The sequence below is a fragment of the Miniopterus schreibersii genome (assembly GCF_964146895.1).
Source record: "Miniopterus schreibersii genome assembly, chromosome: 11".
Lineage (NCBI taxonomy): Eukaryota > Metazoa > Chordata > Mammalia > Chiroptera > Miniopteridae > Miniopterus > Miniopterus schreibersii.
In genome coordinates this window covers 8,157,613-8,172,554 of record NC_138111.1, presented here as the reverse complement: position 1 = coordinate 8,172,554, position 14,942 = coordinate 8,157,613, and the positions used below count along the sequence as shown (strand labels likewise).

The following is a 14,942-nucleotide window of genomic DNA, read 5'->3' as shown; positions in this document are numbered from 1 at the left end:
AGCCAAAAACATACAATAAAGAAAAGAAAGCCCCTTCAATAATGGTGCTGGGAAAACTGGAAAGCCACATGCAAAAGAATGAAACTAGATTACAGTTTGTCCCCATGTACAAAAATTATTTCAAAATGGGTCAAAGAACTAAATATAAGACCTGAAACAATAAAGTACATAGAAGAAAACATAGGTACTGAACTTATGGCCCTTGGTCATAGAAAACATTTTAGGAATTTGATCCCAAAGGCAAGGGAAATAAAGGCAAAAATAAATGAAAGGGACTATATCAAACTAAAAAACTTCTGTACAGCAAAAGAAACTGACATCAAAACAAAAAGGCAACCAACTGAATGGGAAAAGATATTTACAAACAACAGCTCTGACAGGTGTTAATATCCAAAATATATAAAGCACTCATACAACTCAACACCAACCAAACAAACAATCCAATTAAAAAATGCGCAGAGGCCTTGGCAAGTGTGGCTTGGTTGGTTGGAGGATTATTCAGTACACCAAGAGGTGGCGGATTTGATTCCCGGACAGGGCACATGCCTGGGTTATGGGTTCGATCTCCAGTAGGGGCGCGTGGGAGAGGCAAATGATCAAGGCTTCTCTCTCACCTCTTGCTGTCTCTCTCTCTCTGTGTCTATCTGTCTCTGTCTCTAAAATCAATTAAAAAAATTTTTTTAATGGATAGAGGACCTGAATAGACACTTCTCCCAAGAAGACATACAAATAGCCACAGATATATGAAAAGATGCTCAACTTCACTAGCTATTAGGGAAATACAAATAAAAACTACAATAAGACACCTCTCACACCTGTTAGGATGGCTGCTATCAACAGGACAAGTAATAACAAGTGTTGGAGAGGTTGTGGAGAAAAAGGAAGCCTCATTCACAGCTGGTGGGAATGTAGACTGGTAGAAAACAGTATGGTAGTTCCAAAAAATTTGAAAACATTTATTCGCAAAGCTATATGCACCCCTATGTTCATTCCAGCACTATTCACAGTAGCCAAGACATGGAAACAACCAAAGTGTCCTTCGATAGATGACTGAATAAAGAAGATATGGTACATGTATACAATGGAATACTACTCAGCCATAAGAAAAAATGAAACACTGCCATTTGTGACAGTATGGATGGGCCTTGAGAATATCATGCTAAGCGAAATAGGTCAGTCAGGAAAAGCTAAGAACCGAATGATTTCACTCATCTGTGAGATATAAAACTGAAAGTAACAAATGAACAAACAAGAAAAACAAACAAAAACTCATAGACACAGACAACAGTATGGTGGTTACCTGATGGAAGGGGGTAGGGGTGGAGGGGGTAACAATGGGTCAAGAGGGCCAAACATATGGTGATGGAAGATGATCTGACTAGGTGGTGGGCACACAGTGCAATATACAGATCATGTATCAAAGAAATGTATACTTGAAACCTATATAATCTTATTAACCAATGTCACCTTAATACATTTAACTTTTAAAAATGAAATACAAATAAAATATAAATAAATAAAGAAGCCAGCCCAACCCCATCCCATTCTTAAATTTACCCTTTTCTGGAAATTGGGGGAGGGGGGATTCAGGATTTAGATATGACAGAACAGCACCTCTTTTATACAAAATGGTATTTTTTTCAAACACTAAAAAGCAGCAACCTAACATTTGTCCAATTTTATAAATTTGACTTATATCAGCAAGGGAGAAATAAGAGGCAAAACGGGATAGATTATTTTTTAGGATTATTTTTTACCCATCCACGAGCCTATAACCTGAAAACATTTAAACACGCCAATCATCAAAAACAGGACACTTTTAAACATATAGAGAAACAGATGTTTAATCTGAGATGCACTTATACATCTGTAATCTATCACTGAATCTTTTCAAAATCTGTAATGTGGTCCATCAAAATGGCTACATTTGGTAGCAATCGTGGAGACTGGCACACTACTTGAAGAAAGCTGATCCAGCAGGGTGCTTTGTAAACATTCAACTCCCAGGTTTTAGGGTATGATGAGATTCAAAGTTTATATCTTTGGATGAGAAAATTACATTTCCACCTATAATCCCAGACTGTCAAATTACTAAGAAATATGGAAATGGTCCTTTTTGAGCAAGAGGTCATAAAATCCATGAATCAACAGTGACTCTTAGAAAAGCACACATCTAAAACAAACCTAAAAGATGATCTTCTCTAAGGGCAGCTCCAAGACTTTTCACTTGGGTTTTTCTGTACCATTCTTACTAACTCTACTAATTTCTATGGCTTCACATCACAAAGAACAAGAAATTGCATGAATGTGATTCCATAGTTGCATCACAATCAAAGGTCCTAGTTTTCAGAGGCATCCCCTATTTCTGGTCATGCCATTGTTCTACAAACCATCAAAACATTCTGGACATGCATTACCTTTGTAGCTTACTAGACAGTAAGGTTCTTCAGGGAAAAATGGGATCTACTTCTCTCCTCCTCTTTACCTGGTGCAGAGTCTGGCTCATATTCTGAAGACACTACACTTACGGATCTGTCACTCAGTTAATGGACAAAATCAAATCTACCTTCCCAGACAGTTTCCGCCTCCAACAATAGACATGAAGGGGGTAAAAAATCAGCAAGTGCAGCCACTTATAAGTTAGTCTTTTTAGGGCCAAGTTGTGGAACCACTTTAAAGTGTGATCCATTTGACCCTTATGTAAGTAAATCCTTTGGATGAGATTCAAATGAACTGACAAATTCTGTTCCATGGTATATGGTGTCATAAAAAGTTCCCAGGACCAAACCTGACCTCACCATTTAAAGTGGATCAAATCTGAACAGACTGTATGAGTAGGTTGGAAGGATGACAGCATCCACTTTGAAGAAGAATGGGGCGGGGGGGTGGGGGTGGAAAAAGCTCAGAAGTTTCCAGAGAAATGGGATATACTCAGGTCTGACTTCCATTCTTTGTGAGCTTGATGAATACAAGGCCAAAAGGACCACAAACTCAAAATCTCAATTCCAACTTGAAGATTCTATGGCTTAGACAAGTCACTATAGAAAGACCGGGAGTGTCTTTGTGGAATTAATGTCACATTTTATACAGACCAGGTACTCTGCTGCTTCTATTTCTCTGCCTAATAATAATGGGGGGAAAATCCAATTTTATCATTTGTTTTACATTTTTTGTAAATATTAAATGTATGTGTCATATTACACAATGTTGGTACAATGAGGCTTTCTTTCACAGTAACAAAAAATTTAGGAGCTGTGGATTATATATTTAGTTTTCTTATTAGATAGTATTCTTTCAAGTATTCTCTGGCTTCTCAAAATGTAGAAGAAAATAATATGAAAGTTTTCATACACAGGAGCTCCCCAAAAGAATGAGGCAATCACCAATATACAAGTAGCAAGTCTTAAGTAAATATTATGTCTTCTATCTTTCTAATCAGAATCTTCCAATCCATTTACATAGGTTATACTGTGAGTAACCATGAGTTTAAGAAATGTTTTCTTTAGAGCATACCTGAAGAATGAACAGATGAAAACTCCATATTTAAGCAATTACATGCAACTCAGAAATGCCAATTTCCATCACAATTAGCCTAAGTTATGCAACATATTTTTGTTCCTTTTTAGTATACAGGTGATGTATGTTTTTATAATTTGCTTAACTGCCTATAGTGAAATTTTAAAATCACACAGACCATATAAAACCATAAAAGAAAGGGTACCTTTTTTATTTTCCCCAATGTGCCATGTTTCTACATTGCTTATAGAGCTGTACAAGAAACACTGCTCATTTCTATATAAAGATTTCCATAAAGTTTTTATAGTTTCCATAAATGCATAAAGATTGTTAGTTTCATTATAACCTCTGTTTCAGTGCCAGTGGAAAGAAAAATTACCTGTAACTCTAAACAGCAATCTACATATACAAGGGCAGGTAAGTAAGTGTGCTCAGACCTCTATTTAAAGAGCTCTAAGACATTCGTTATATTTCATCAAAATACAGATGAGCACACTGCAGAAGCAACTTCTATCACATTCAACTCTTATCACCACTCTTAGAACAAACAGGCTAGAAAAAGTACAACTGTGAGAATCAACTTTTAATTCTACATGTTTTAGTACAAGAAGTAATCATATTATAACTAATACAATTTAAAACGGTATGTGTAATGCCTATTATATTTGACACCTTACAAGGCTATTTATGGAAATCTTCTCTTTGATAGGTTACTATATCTTTATTTCAAATTATCCCATACTACATGGTATAATTACTAAAGGCTCATTTTTTTAATTTGAAAAATCATATAATGTTTTGAAACCAAAGATGGGATTTTGATGAGAGTGGTGACCATAATTTGCTAACATGTTAATTTAACTACCTTGTTCTTCCTTAATTCAATTAGTATTCATTAAAACTGCACTAATCACAATGAGTAAAGTTTTACCAATTATTTCCATAATTATGAATAAATACAGTAAACATAATAGAATAATTATAAATCCACTTAATTAATTAAAAGGTTATTTCCAGCAGGGAAAGGTATTCCTGCTTTGTTTTCTTATTTTTAATGCTAGACTGACATGTTGGTATCTTTGAGAAACCATTTCTAGAAATGAAAGACATATATGATTACTGTGATTCTGTTCTTCAACAAAAATTTTCTATTGGCCGGGCTGTGTCAAAAGCCAGTTTCTAAAGTTATAGGGGATTGCAAAGAACCTGGTTCAAGCTACCAAAACCAGTCACATGAAAATTGCATCTGTAGGTTAGTAATCTTAGCCCTAAAAAAAAATTTATACTACCTCATATTATGCTTATGAGAGAGAAAATTTTCAAAATTTTGTAAGTTGTTAGAAGGTTTTTTAAAAATGCAGGATTCTTTTCAAGTCAGGATCCTACCAATGTTGATCTTTTAGTATTTAAAGTAGCTAAGCATTAAACAAAAGCAGATGAATAAGTAATGTGAACTCTGTAAAAGGCACTGCTTCTGTCCTTTTTGTTGTTTGTTTTTCTTTTTAAAAAATATAGGCATTGAATGTTTTTCTGGAATTAACAAAGGCAATACTTTCAGGCTTAAAGACAGCAGGCTTACCAGATTTTAAATGAAATATTGAGTGCTACAGTGATTTAATGGTTTTAAACCATGGATGTCATTGCGGTCTGAGGGTGTCACAGACAACTTAAGGAAGAAAAAAAAAATGGGGCACAGAGAAATCACTTTGTCAGTAATTACAATCAAGAGTCCTAAAATGTGGCTCAGGCTGCTCATTACTTCTTCCTTCTGTATCAAGACCCTTATTTACATTTCAGATTACATTTTTTATGAAACAGTAAGATCTCTCAGAGCTGAGAGGACTGAAATAATGAGGGGAAAACATTTTAATAAAACGTGTTGGGTCTGCATTACTTCCGTGTCAGAAAGAAAGGCTACTTCTTAGTGATGGATCATTTATTCTGCTTCTAAACGAGAAGCAAAAAGATGAAACTGATGAACTTTTACTGCCCATTTGTCTTTAGCAGACAATTAAGACAGAAAAGATCAAAATGGATTATCATACCACGCAGACAACTGGCCCAGCAGTAGCGCCTCTCCGGGCCCACGGATTCGTAACTCTTTCATCCCCCTTTCTTCTAGCTTCTCTCTCCACTCTAACGGCAGTGCTAGCTTTGCGGCTCAAGGAGAGCCAAAAGGCTGGCCATCATTATTCAGTCACAGATGTCAATCTAACCTCCCTTTTTTCTCAGTTTCTAAAGCAGTGAGCCACAATAATTTGTGACAGATTCTTTTACTGTAAGGTACAAAGAACACACAGAATAAAACATCTAGCAGCAGCGAGAGTCTCTGATCAAGTGTGCTGGTACATGGGAAATACACAAATGTAAAAACAAGCACCGGTAGTTGAGGCGAGTGAGGAGAAAAACGGGGGGATTTTGTGGGGGGGGGTGTATGTGTAGTAATAAGCGCTTTATTTTGTGATGAATTATCTCAAATATTCCTTATGGGTTATATCATAAATGTTTTAATACTAGAAATGTTGTCTAGATTAAATGCATATTCAGCATTTAAGGTTTGCGTGTCATAAGAATATTTCTAAGAATTCCTTTATAATTGTACACAGAGAGGAAAGATAATTTTATTTAATCCAACAAATGCTGAGAAGAGAAAACATGTAAGATCAGAACCTAAATGATAAAAAAGGTAAATAAGAAATATGCAGGTCTCATTTCCTTTACCAGTAAATCAACTCTCAAATAAATTTCTGGAAATTTGGAGGTAACTTCATCAAAAATAAAGTAGATCTTTCATTCATCTCTCATTCTCAAGTTACATGTGGAAAAGAAGAGAAACTATGTGTTGAGTCAAGTTGGAAGAGATGCTAAGTAAGGCAGTGATAGGTACATACTCTCCTAAGTCTATATCTAGCCCACGAGTATCATCCTCCAAATTTCAAAACTATGTCACTGATCTAAACAAAGAAAATGAATACTGATTCCTATGAGCACTTTAAAATAGCTGAAAGCTACCACTTTTTTAGGCACTTACTATAATTTTAAATAACTCAAACTTCAATATATAAAACAATTGTAAGATCATCCATTAACCAAAATAAAGAGAAGTTCGTAACATAACAATATCTAATATGTAAACTGGGCTCCATACGCAATAACAGAGTTAATAGTAGTCTATATTTACACATGAACATACTATATATACATACGTATATATAGTATCTGTATATATACACAAACTCTCCCCGAACACACAAACATATACATATACTCAGAGAAATAAACATGGAAAAACAAACACCAAACTGTCATAGTGGCTGTCTCTGAGTAGTAAAATTACAGATGGCTTGTATTTTCTTCCTTTTCATTCTTTTTATTATCTATCTATATTTTCTAAATATTTTTTGTATTGAACATATTATCCTTATGATTTTTAGAAGTTATACCCAAAAAAAAAAATCATGCTGCTCAAAAATTTTCAGACATAGTAAGAAACTATGTCTAAAGGAGTAAACCTAGATGTTAACCACGTTATTTTAAGTTTCACCTGCAAAATTTTCTCTGAGTAATACTTTAGTTTATGGGACCACAAAGGTTATTTACCTAGACATAAGATTTTAAAATGATTTTCTTAAGAACTATGACCTTAAGTCTATTTAAAATAATACTTTAAAATTTTCTACTCTTCTGACATTGTTTCATGAAAGAAAATCATTAATAAAAAGGCCCTATAATCTTTGGATTGTGTAGTTTAAATGCAATGGGATCAATCCCACTGAAAATTAAGGCAAGATAAAAATTTAACTCTCTAGTTGGAAGATGAAGCATGGGGTAGAGTGAGAAGATTAATAATTTTTTTAATCTCATTTAAAAGTCTTGGGATCACACACAAAGCAAACCACACCAGTTCTCCTGGGTTCTTACACAATACAATCTCATTACAAAGCACCTCTTACCCAGTTATATTCCTGGTCACAATATATCCCCTGTATTCAAAAGATGTATCAGATACCTTGCCCTCTGTTGTATGGCCACGCTGCAAAGGTGTTACCACTACTAGTAACACTGGATATTTCTATTCCATCATACTTATCCTCATTCAAGGACTTTTTTTTTTAACAAAGTTAAGTCAATGTACTTCAGAACCATGTTATACTGCACACAATATTCCACATGTGAAAGGTTTTATAAGTTTTTTTATTCAGTATAGTCAAGGATGATTCTATTTTAAAACTGCTTTAAAAAGCATATTTGAACTAAAAATGTAAGGTGCCCCCAAAACCTACAAAACATCTCTAATGTTTCCTAAGATTGAAACTGGAATCCAGAATATATAAACCTGGATCTAATTATCAAGAGTAGAGCAGCATCAGAACTCCACCAGTATTCTGTGATTTAAGTAGGTTCTTCCACTGAATTCCATGCTTGCAGAAGGCAGGAAATTAAAGATGGCGGGACCAACCGCCAACCTTAACTTTACCAACATTACAACTACTCTCACCCTAAAGACCCTTTCTGCATGTGTATCTTCTTTGAGTACTACCACAACACATAGTTCCATAATCTATTTCAAATTCCAGGATATGTTATAAAGTTCCCTCCTCCCCCTTTTTGTTACACTGGTTCTCGACACTTAAATAACATTTAAAAAAAAAAAGTTCACAGGCAAGCCAAACAGACTTCCTAATGAACTGCAGAATGTAGCATAGCTTAAAGTAAAAAGTAAAATTTGTGATAGATTTTTCTTCCTTACTTTCCATGTATTTTTCCCCTGAAGGTAACACCCCAAACTAGTAGCAATATTTTCAATCTTACTTCAATATGTTTTACTTTTTGTCTTGGGTTCCTAATTACAGTTTCTCTTCCCTTCTAAAAATTCATTTATCTCTTTCAGTAAAAAGAACAGTAATAATATGTTGAACAACTCTGAAATAAATTTTGTCATGTAAAAAATTAATTACGCATTCCGAACCTGGTCACTGTAGTCCTCCGGGAATTGCCTCTGCACCTCAGGATCTGTAAATAATTGACAGATAATATTAATTGGCTTTGGATTAGTGAGCAAGCAGAGGATCACACATTAATATTTGATCAGAAGATGATAGCAGCCCTGGCAGGGGATCCAAGGGGGGCAGCTGAGGCTGCTATGTTGATGAGCACAAGGAAGGGCTCAGCAAGGCACTCCCATTACCCTCCTCCAGAAATATAAAAAGGAAAAATTTTAAAGACCTGATGCTACTGTTAACTTTAAACTATTACCTAATGCAAAAATCTTGCCAGCTGCAAATTGCCCTCAATATATTTTTTCCAGAGAAAATGAGTCTTAAACCTGCTTGACTTTTCTTCTCTAATCAGAAGCCTCCTTTTCAAAGTTACAGATGTAGGCTGCTAGATAAACCGCCTTAAACACCCGTTTCAGATGGGGGCGGGGCGGGGGTGGGGGCGGCGGTAAGGGTGAGGGCAGTGAGGGTGAGAGAATTCTTTCAAGGAGCAAATGCAAAACTCCTTGCTTTTAAAAATAAAATGCATACTTCCCAAAATACTTACAAGCTCTTGAAAATACAGATAAAACTAGGTAAAGTCTTTAAAACAATACACTTTTAGCTTAGCAGTGTAAACAAAATTCAACTTGCTCAGAAACTAAAAACTACATAGGTGAAAACACCTTTCATGACGTTCAGTTTAAAATGGAATCACTGAAGGGGTCACTTGATTCAATCATAATTGCAAGATAATCCAATGCCACTGTCTGTAAGTCAATACAGAAGTGTACTAATTAAAAGCTATTAGCGCTCCATTTGCTATCGATTAGGAAAACATTCAATCTTTTCTAATAAGAGAAAGATTTAGTTCCTCAGAGACACATTAAGGGGAGTGATCAGAATAATATCTATTTGAGAAACTACGTATCAATGCAAAAGGCTTATGGAAAAGCACAACAGTGAGGGTCCTTTCTCACAGTGATCACAATATATACTACTCACTTTTCATATCTATGTTTTAAAACACCAATTCACTTCTCTGTGAAAGTGAATCCATGTGAAAGTTAAAACCCTTCGAATCACGCCACCAAAATGCAGTTAACTGTTCTGCGGGGAAGATTCAAAAAGAGAGAAAACTAAGGGTCTATTCACATACTATATTTAAATTCTAGAAATACCAGTTTTTAAGTTATCAAAGTCAATTGACGTTACTTTTCAAAATCTGAAACTAATAACAAAAGCAAGAATATTCAAAAGGTCACATCAAAAGCAGAAATTCCCAAAATGGGTGGTGCAAAAAAATTCAAAGGGTCTGTAGACCATTTCAGCTCTTGAGGTGTCTTCTGGCTAGGGCTCAATTAAAAACTAGGGCTCAATTTCTTTTTTTACCTTCATCTTCAAAAACTAGAAGAGACAAATGACGCTTCTAGACTACAACTGGCAGACTTCTGGCGTAATCCCCGTGGCAGTACAGTGCAGGGCTGCCCTGGTGGGCCAATGACGACAGTGTCTGCTTCTCTCTGGCCACAAGGGCTGAAATCGCACAAGGACTTGGCCCTCTTGAAACAGGAGGCCAGAGGGCGCTAACAGCACTAGGTAGGTCTACAGGGAAGAATTAGCCTGCAAGATAACAAAGGGACAGCCAGATGCCCAACAGACCTCTAAAAGTGTGTTGTGGGGTGGGGTGGAGTGGAGATGGGGGAGGCTAAAAAAGAGGGCAATGGCTATAATTCCTAAAACATACAAAAATCACTTGGTCCAGGGGGCAAAAAACACTGGTATTTTAGGATTTAAAATTTGCTCCCAAGACCAAAAAGAGGAAAAAAAAGAAAAAAAATGCACTTTAAGTCACTGAGGTACACAGTAAAACAGAGGTTGGGAAAGCCACAAAGTAATCTAAGGCTTATTCTTTTTCTTCCAGTTGTCATGTGGTTAACACTCAGTCTTCAACCAGAAACCTTCAGACAGAAATGACTCAGATAAATCTGTAATATCATGTCCTCTTCCTTGCAGTAGTTGTGCTTCTTGGGAACCACAAAATACCAATGGAAATAAAGGTGGAATAAAACCAAAGACTTTATTTTTTATCACCATTTGGTGAGGGAACGAACATCAGAAACCAAAACTTGTGGTATGTTCTTCAATTTAAAAATATATCTTGATATAGGTGAGAGAAAGGTTTTTAAATCTCTTTAACCAACTATATTAATAAGAAACTACATTAATAATTAACTTGTCACTTTAAAATGTATTTTATTCATATATATAACATAGTAGAATTGAAAAAGAGAAGGAAACACAAATAAAAAGAAAAATCAACCTATTTTAATACACTGAAGGTAAATATGACCATGGAATGCCAAGATGAGGGTCATTCAAACCCTATTACCCTAAACACTGCCTCAGTGGTGGGCAAAGTAATAAACACCACCAACTAAAGTCCTTCGACTGTCCTAAGACTAACCCTGGAGTGAAATTCCCAGATTTTAACAGAATCATATTCCAAGATAATACATGAATTTTATTTACTATAATTCAAGCATAAAACTTTTTACTTCCTTTTTTAAGGCCCCAAGGTTTACAAAAGCAAACTTCACGGGTACTTAACAGTCTTCTATAACAAAATTTTTTTAAAGGCAATGCTTTTTAAAACCAAAGCCCAACCTATAAAGTTCCATTCAATTAGCTCAGAGATCCAGCCTGATAGTTAATAAAACTATGAAAGCTATTTTGTAAAAATTAGCACAAAAACTGAAAATAATTTGTTTGAATTTTCTTAAAATGTCTATTTTATACAGTAGGTTGAAATCTTTTTTCACAGTGAGTTGATCATTATGCCATAATGTCACCAAAATATCGACACTGGAAACATCTGAGTTAAAAAGGTCCAAATACAATCTGCTTTTCTCAAGCAACACAACACCCGCCTTACTAACAGTTTCAGCATGGCACATGTACAAGACCTAGCACCCTGCAGTTAAGCAAACCGCCTTTAAATTTTCTGTCTGGCAGCAATCCACTTGCGTGTCTGTATGTTTTTACAAGTACTCTATGTATTTCATTGCATCAGCTGCATTTCTGAGTTTTAAACAGTCTGGGAACATTTTATGAAATGTTCTATATCTTTATATGGAAAATAACACACACTGGAAAACTGTGCATCGGTCTAATATTTATATATCTATTGCTTTATCCACCATCCAATGCTGTAATTGTTAATGTTCCAAAACACCTTCTCACATCCATACCCTCACCGCCAAATGCAGTGTCTGCAAACAGCTAACTTTAAACACAAAAAGCCGCAGATGAGAAAACTACCGTGGGGAAAAGTAACATAATTTGCTTAGGCAATTGGCGGTAAGAACAGAGTTATTGGAATATGTCAAGCTTTTTCCCTAAGAATTGTCCCTGACAGAAAATTAAGAATACAGTAGTACATCACACCCTCTTCCCTCCTTATCCTTCTTCTTGCAGCAACTTTCTCCAGATTTAAATAATACATTATTACAAAATTAAAACTCAATTTCATCATCTCCTAGGAAAATGCTTTTCAACACAACAAAATATCATATTTAAAATATCTTGCCAACAAGATGTATGGTATGATAGAGCCACATAAACCTAATAAGGCTTCGCATTATGCCAAGGTACAAGGTACACTACCTTGTCCCAGTACCATGGCCATGCAGGAAGCTGTCCCCACGCAGAACACATGCAGCACTTCCTCTGGAGGCCACAGACACATCTCCACATTTAAAACAGACATATCACAGTATAGACTCCCAACAGCACAATCACATTCAGGCACAGAAAATGAGCATGCTTAGAAGGCTGTCTTCACAGCAAAAAATATTTGATCCCAAAATGTCTTTTTTTTTTTTTTTAAAGAAAGGCTAATATTCTTCTCTCTCAATAGTCCATGTTTTCTAGTTTTCTACTGTAACATTCTTTTAAATCTTTAAGATATACCAGGTTGCCACAGGATGTTTAATTAATAGAATAAGAGTTTGGGAAAGACTTACTAGAAAGGTGCTATAAATTATTTTACACAGGCTCCAAAACCTTGAGTTCTGCCTTAGGCTTAAAGTTCCTAGAAAACGTGGTAGACAGATCTTTTACAACAGAAATGCAAATAATTCATATAAGTACTGTGGTTCTGTATGAGGGCTCATTTGTAGATCAGTAACTAGTATGTTGTACACACACACACACCCTGAATTATTTTCCTGTGTTTCTCTGTCACACCAATGACTCCGCTTAAAGGGTCAAGGCATGACACTTTAACTGATTATTGAAATATACACTGTCTTCATTTTCTGCGAAAGGCATAACAACTGCGTACTAACCAAATGTCACAATCTTCTACAACTGGAGCTTTTTTAGGAAATTTAGGAGAAACTGCAAATGTGGCCGTTAACACGGGAATCTACACTGCTTTCACTTTTAACGTGCTAGGTATCAAGGCAGAAACCATTACATTTAATGCCTACTAAATTTATCCAGTCATTATCTCTAGCATATTTCAGTCAATAAGAGACAAAATATTGAATACATTTAAAGCTAACAATTACAAAAAATCTGCCCTTTAAGCGTGACTTCAAAATTAGCTATAAACGATATAATCTCGTTCAATTTCAAGGAGTTTAAGATACTGTCTTCCTCTCCCCAGCAACCATGACTGTTAATCCCAGCTGTAATCAGATTTAATTTTCCAGACGAGAAAATGGGAATATGCTGCAGACCAGTACCAGTGCATTACACAGCTCTTTCCCTAAAGACATTTTCCATTTTTATATGCTAAAAATGTAGACTCTCAGAAAACAGTCATAGAAGTTGTACATTTTGAGGACAAGCTCAATCTTCCCCAAACACACTCAGAAATAAATTTTCTTTTAATCTTCAAGAAGAAAAGTTAAATTTTTCTGTATCTGTAGAATTAAAGCTTCTTGATAGTATGATTGCAAACTGGACCACACTAAACTAATAAAGAGCTTTAAGGATACTACCTATTAAACCTATGATAGCTATAAAAAACCAGCCTCACTCACTTTACATGATAAAATACCTGAATCACTAGTTTAGCATTGTAACTGAATACAACTATTCTAGTGAATTATTCCATTTATGGTAGTTAAATTGGCTTATTAAAAATAATAGATTTTTGAAAGGAATGTTTCAAATGTTTTTATAGTAAAAAGGAATCAACATGTTTTCCCTTTCCTCAACAAGCAAACGAAATGGTTTCTGTTGTCTTTCCTTTAAAAATGTTTTTAAATTAAAAATTACTCATTTCAAAAAAAATACTGATTCTAAAATGCAGTTTTTATCCTGAAATTAAAAAGGAATATAATTCACTAATTTAAGAAAATCATTTCTAAGTACTTTAAATGAACATTCAGTTTCCGTATACAAATGGCATTTCTTACTTTTAAAAAATCGACTTAGGTATTAACTTTTTACTCTAAAACATAAAGACCGTAAGACATAAAAACTGAGTAATCACCAATTTTAATTCATGTTTCTTTCTATTCTAGCCTCTTCCCTTAACACTGGCATTGAAAATACATGCAAAAACTACATCACAGAAGCCAGCCTGATAACACAGGAACAGTTCAGCATTTACACCTATAATAAAAACCCAAAGAGCATTATTCAGGGAAGGAGAACACAACCCACCTCAGTATGGCAAGCAATGGAACCATTCATGTGCCAGATTCCTCCTCAAACTAGCATATTCTGTCTTTCAGACATATCCTGATCCAATGTGACTATTTATGCATAAACAGCAGACACTGACCTATTGTTTTCAGTTGTTGGAGTTATGAATGTAGTGCAGTTACCAATTAAGTGAATCAACAAGTCCTAAATGTATCTGCTGTTCTACAAATAATGAGTCCATTGACATTATGCAGTAAAATCTAGGGAGTTTCATCTTTCTTTCTAAAGAATGGTGATATTTTGACCAACAAATGCTACTACTTAATGATAACTAATTTCATCTACAAAAGGAATATAATAAATCTGATCCTTAACCAAACTTACGCCATGTAAACCCAAAATTCAAACATTAGTCAAGTCCCAAAGGGAGCTATAAAATGAAAAAGAGAGGATGTGTTGGAGGGAAAAAATGTCAAAAGACTATGTTCACATATTCTTACTTTTTCCTCTATTGAATATCCTAGTTTTCAGCTTTCATTATTATCTAAATATTTAGGGGTTTAATTAGTTAGAAGTTTGAAATTAATTTCTGAAATCTGTCAAATTGATAAATGAATTTTTTTTCTAATGGTAATAACCACAGGCTTCCATTTAATTTCTCTAAGAGTTAAAATTAATCTTATCTCACTTTTTTGTATGAGTACCATTAAGTGTCAAATTTTTACTCCAATATGAATAACTACTTCGGATCTAACCTAAATGACAGCTGTGCCCTTTATGTCCTACAAA

General features: G+C 34.9%; 1 protein-coding gene across 6 annotated transcripts in view; it reads right to left on the bottom strand.

Moving 5' to 3' along the window:
* DENND1A (DENN domain containing 1A) overlaps nucleotides 1-14,942 on the bottom strand; it is a 405,631-nt gene that overhangs the window by 302,087 nt on the left and 88,602 nt on the right. For all 6 annotated transcript variants that reach the window (XM_081150732.1, XM_081150734.1, XM_081150736.1 and 3 more), the window contains exon 3: nucleotides 8,486-8,529. In XM_081150732.1, the coding sequence (XP_081006858.1) occupies nucleotides 8,486-8,529 (44 nt within the window). The remainder of the gene's footprint in view (nucleotides 1-8,485; nucleotides 8,530-14,942) is intronic.